The sequence below is a fragment of the Eurypyga helias genome, unplaced genomic scaffold, assembly GCF_000690775.1.
Source record: "Eurypyga helias isolate BGI_N326 unplaced genomic scaffold, ASM69077v1 scaffold10196, whole genome shotgun sequence".
NCBI lineage: Eukaryota > Metazoa > Chordata > Aves > Eurypygiformes > Eurypygidae > Eurypyga > Eurypyga helias.
The window spans coordinates 50,122-55,687 of record NW_010257247.1 but is presented as its reverse complement, the minus strand read 5'-3'; the positions used below and the strand labels follow the sequence as shown (position 1 = coordinate 55,687).

The following is a 5,566-nucleotide window of genomic DNA, read 5'->3' as shown; positions in this document are numbered from 1 at the left end:
CCTCCTCCAGGCGAACCAAGCCCAACTCTCTCAGCCTGTCCCCATAGCAGAGCTGCTCCAGCCCTCTGAGCATCTTCGTGGCCTCCTCTGGACTCGCTCCAACTGGCCCATGTCCTTCTTACGTTGGGGGCCCCAGAACTGAACACAGTACTGGGGTCTTAAGAGAGCAGAGTAAAGGGGGAAAGTCACCTTCCTCAATCTGCTGGTCACGTTTCTTTTGATGCAGCCCAGGATGTGGTTGGCTTTCTGGACTGCAAGTATGCACTGCTGGATCATGTTGAGTAGATATGGGGCTGCCTTACTCAGCTCCACTGTCTCTTCTGACGTGACAGGTCTTTGCTCTTCAGCCTGCAGAGCGGAGAAGCGGCTCTGCCCGGGCACCGCAGGCTCTGGGGGAAGTCCCTTCCTCCTGCCAGCCCTTGCTACTGCAACCATCTGTTCTTCTGCGTTACTGGACCCTCCCTCCTGTGTGTGCCGGTGGGGCAGTTCATGGCTGTTTGGCGGGGGGCTGTGGGCCCAGTGCAGACCGTGTTTGGCACCAGCTGTCTGACTGCCTCTTGGCCTCCTTGACCTTACGCAGCCTTCTCACCTGGGCACAGCTTTTGAAGGCAGAGCTGCCTGTGCCTGCCCTAGGAGAAAGGCCTGGGCATGTGCTGCAGCCTGAGGTTGGCACTGCAGCCTTTCCCTTCAGCAGCAGAGGCATCGGCCATGGCTGGGTTAGATGGTGCAGACCCCCTGGCTGGAGCTGCAGCCTTTGCTCTCAGACGAATGCCCACCATTCTGCCTCGAGGGTCTGGTAGGATCAGAGCCCTTGACTTGAGATGAACATTTTGTTCTTACACTTTCATTAACTTAAGCCTAGGAAATGCTTGAAGGAAATGCTTCAGGTAGATTGAAGGCACCAGAAAACATTTTTTCTTCCCAGACTCATTATTCTGTCCTTCATAATCCTACACTGTAACACTGCAAAGCAATCAGCAGAGTCATCCTAATGGCCAGATTTAGGACCAAGAAGGTATCTTCTTGCTTTTTCTAACCCTGCTTGCAGCCAGACTAGCAGTAATTGTAGGGGTCATAGCTTTTCCAAATAGAATGGTATTCCCCAGCTGGGAAAAACATCTGGACATCTCTTGCCTAGTTACATTCTTGACGTGACACGGCCACAGGAGCAGGTGACATGCTCGCTCCCTGGTCTCTGCCTGTGGCCTACAACATACTAATCTGACTGAAGCTGCTGTTTTGTGAATTCAGCCTGTGGCTATCCAGATGACATAAGGGTTAACACTGTATGTAGGCAATTGGGCTGTCTTCCATGATAAGTCTGCTGGTGTGAAACTCTTCACAATTATCTAAGACTGTGAGTGAGCACTGCTTCTTTGTTACCAGCATAAATTACTTCATAAAAATAAGAACACGTAACACTGTAGCAGAAGCTAATTAAACAATTCCATTGCCTTGGCTGGACTTAACCGGAAGGGGCTTGATTTATTTCCCATAGTTTACAGGAATCAACTTTCTCTTCACTCATTTCTTGTTTGTCTTTTCTTTTTCTCTTCTTCTGCCTCAGGCACCAGCATACAGCTGGAACCACGAAACCTGAACCTGGGCAGAACTGAAGTTCCCATCCTAATAAAGGATTTCCAAGGATTCAGCTGTGCTCAAGCACAGTCTCTGCAGCTGACTGTTTGTAAGTGTGCGGACGAAGGCGTATGCAAAGATAAAGTTACTGGCGCTAAGTCAGTGGGTCTGGGACCAGGAGCGGTTGCACTAATCATCTTGGCGTTCTTACTTCTGCTGCGTAAGTAATTGTTTCATATTATCTCAGAAGCACTGTAACTATGGTTTGCAAGGCATCAGGAAAGAAACAGTCCCAGGTTTTATCATCTTGATACAGTCTGTGTAAACTCCTAGTCTGTGTGAAGTCATGGCAAATCCCCAACTGATTCTGGTAACATCAGCATTTCACCCTCAAAGGATTTCAAGCTGTGCATTTTAAAATTAATATGTACAACTTTAATATTTGTTTATGGCTCTGTAAATAACAGGTGGGCAAGCAGTAAGGAATCCTTTTGGTGTTTCCCACACTCACCCCATGTGAACCCTAACTTTTCTCACTCAAACCGCAGTGCTGTCTCCCCTCTCTTCTCCCTTACTGCAGGGAGGGAGAGCAGCACGTGACATTGTTCTTCAGTAAGACAAACTAGAAGCTAAAAAACAAGACAAAAATGCTTGTAGTCAGGGTATGGCCATTTAAAATAGCCGTAGTTTACTGCTTGTACTAATAGCAATCTAGCTGTGGAAAAACCAAGTTCATGCCAGGCAAATACGCTCTGCACCTGAAACTGGTTCGTTTTGAGTTCCCCAGGCAATGCTCTCGACTTGTCACAGGAGTGGTGAGGAGGAATTGACGTGATGCCATGTCGTTACCTAGTAGTAAAAGAACAGGAGGTGTTAGAAATGCTGGTTGCACAGTGATATTTAGGGCTTGGTTATGGTATATGAGATCTTTGATAGAAATAATAGCTATACACATGTGTGGTCATCGGCAGGATTGAGGCCTTGACGGGTTAATTATCAGTTTACTTTCTAGGAAATACCTTGAATGTTTGGGAGTTGTCTTTTATCAGCCCTTACACTGATCACTAGCTCACTAAAGATATGCTGTGGTATGAGAGCTGGCCAGACTTCAGTACTGGATGTTAGCATGCTTTGACCCTAATTATCACGTCGTTAATGGCAAACTTCTATTTCCCCATAGTTATTCCACTGTTACTGCTGCTGTGTCCCTGCGGCTCGGGAGCCAAGGGATTTGCTGCCATACCGGACTACAGCGAAGCAATGTTGCGTCAGTGGAACAGCGAAGGGGCAGCTCCCGAGGAGAAGGCATGTATCCCCAGTAGCATTTCTCTTTGATTTCTATCCAAGTGTTCGGTTTGGCACTTCGCATCTCCTCCACCTTGTGGTCTGGTGTTTAAGGGCTGTACAGCAGATTTTAACCACACGTGAACATTAATTAAAATTAACCCTGTGAGGCTCAGTGAAGGATGTATGGCGGATGAATTCCACCAGCTGCTCTAGAAACACCACCCGTGGTGTTTAAATCCCAGAGTAAAGGGGAGGCAATCAAGCAAATCTCGATGGTATCTGAGGGGGAGATAGGAACGTGGGAAAAGCACTCATGCTGTAAGGAGTGAAGCATTTGCATTTACAAGACTCAAATGTGTGTCAGGAGCACTGTGAAGTAGCTAAAGAGTGGGTTACAAAGCTCAGCTTCTAGTTTAAAGTTTCAGGTTGCATTTTAAATTACTTCCCTGTGTATTTGCCTCCTTAAACAGAGTAAATTTTTTTTTTAAAAAAGGGGAGGCAGAAAACAGTGCAACTCTGCAGAGGGAACAGTGAATGCCAAGAAGTTTGCAATTTTCTTTTTACACAAAACTCAACGGTTTGTTCTTTTTTTTTAAAAACAAAGGGCATGACACTGGCATGCTTTTGCACAGTAACAAGAAACAGAAGTAATGTAAAATACTTTGATTTAGGGTCAATGCTCACACCAAATTCTTGATAAAAGACACTTAACAAGGAAGCCAAACTGCTAGAAAATAAGAAAGGGCAAGGCAGCAGGCAATGCACACTCCCCTACTTTGTGCCTGGGGAAAGCTGGGCAGAGGCTGTCTTAGAATAGCTGAGCTCCCTGGAATTTTGCAAGCCTTTTTTTTTCTTTTTTGGTGGGTGGTTTGGTTTTTTTCCCCCCCCCTGCTTTCATTCCCAGCCGTTTGAGTTTCAAGAAAACAATGATCTATAAGAATATTTCCATGATCCTCCTTGAGAACGCAGTTGTGGAAGCAGCACCCTATTTTAGGAGGCCCTTTACTCTTTGCAGCAACATGTATAAGTGTGAATTCGAACGAGTCATAAGCCGGTACCCTCCCAGGTCCCACCCAGCCCCGTTGCTGGTTTGGTGAGTTCCATGTGCTAGACAGTGCAGCTTTCATGTCACATCCTAATTTGTGTTTTTTATGTAGCCGGTGCCAAGCTTTATCCCACCCACTGCACTGGGAAACTTCAGAGGAGCGACCAGTGAAGCAGTAACAACAGCGGGAATGAGTGGAGAGGAAACTGGAGCGGGAGTAGGCAGCTCTGCCTCTCACATAAGAGACCATCGCAGCACTATTACCAAGGAAAGATGGGAAGAGCAAAGACGTCTCCTTTCTAGTGCTGAATATGGAGCCATGGCAGCTGGAGGGCCTGAAGGCAAGGCAGGTGTAGAAAGCAAGACAGTGGTGGCTGCAGGAGGAGCGGTGGGAGCAGCAGGAGCCATGAATGAGGAATTTCTAAGAGACTACTTCAATGACGTAAGCATATGATCTGGGAATAACAGTATTTTGATATTTACATTTAGTCTGGTAAAATGCTGTTCATGTTATTACAACACAGATGAGTAGATATGTATATATAAACAGTCCTGATACAGTGGGCAGTGTGTGTATGTGGAGTTGGTGGCATTAAGGATTTTTGGATTAGGCTCACATGTTGGCTTAGTGGATGCTTACAAGGTGTCCCACAGCAAGGCCTTTCTCTCAAGAGAGGAACTTGGGAATGGGATCCAGAATATTCAGCAGTGACCAAAGACCCCCTTGCCCAGGAAGAAGCCATGAGAAAGACTACGTGATATAAATCTCAAGGACTTAAGCACATTAAACTGGCCTGTAAGGAGGTGCCTATGACTCACCGTGAGTCACAGCTACAAACTTTACAATGGAGCAGGTTTTTGACATCTGTGGCTTATCTTTCAAACGGTAGAGGGTGGGTCTGCGTTTTCAAAGTAGCTGATGAAGTAAGTGGGGCTGGACTTGTCTAATAGCCTGAGTAAAGGGCCGTTCATCCAGAGTGTATGAGACACATGTTGCAATCCCCTTTCTGACTTTTTTTTTTGTGTGTCCTAACCATTGGCTGTTCCTACTCATGGCAGCTATTCCTCTTTGTGTAATCAACATCATTAGTCCTTAGGCCGCTAGGTCCTTATAGAGGAATTTTCACTTCTGTGCCAGTCAGTGTAGGGATTGTCCATCACCTGTACAAATAAAACATCTTTGCACCTTACAGCTGGCTGATGATGTGGTTCTGCAGCTTTGAATCACCACCTCAAGTTAGGGAAGGATTTGAACTTAAGATACTTGTATGTCTCCTGAATGCTCTAGCTATTGGTCTTCTGGGTGAATAGATGCAGCAGTAGAAACTGTGCTTACCTTCTGCTCTTTGCATTTCGTGATGTTAAGACACACTTTAAGCATCACTGCCTGCTGAAGTCCTGCAGGAGGGCTTTTGTAAACATCGTGCTAGAGTAACCTTTACAACCTGTGGGATGCTAAAATATCTCAGATTGCAGGAAAGAAAAAAAAAAAAAGAAAACCAAAACCCAAAACTCCAGACGAGTTCCAGCATCAAATGCAGATAAGCATAGAGTCTGTTTGGATCTGGATGCATACCGCATTACACGGATGCCTGAGCTCATGCACTCCAGAGCTTCAGATGTGGCAGAAAAGTGGTTCTGAGCACAAGCCAGCAA

At 46.0% G+C, this 5,566-nt stretch overlaps 1 protein-coding gene across 1 annotated transcript in view; it reads left to right on the top strand.

Annotated features, from left to right (window-relative positions):
* DSG2 (desmoglein 2) overlaps window positions 1-5,566 on the top strand; it is a 22,499-nt gene that overhangs the window by 15,171 nt on the left and 1,762 nt on the right. The window contains exons 12-14 of the mRNA XM_010153957.1: window positions 1,568-1,798; window positions 2,759-2,883; window positions 4,023-4,352. Of these exons, the coding sequence (XP_010152259.1) occupies window positions 1,568-1,798; window positions 2,759-2,883; window positions 4,023-4,352 (686 nt within the window). The remainder of the gene's footprint in view (window positions 1-1,567; window positions 1,799-2,758; window positions 2,884-4,022; window positions 4,353-5,566) is intronic.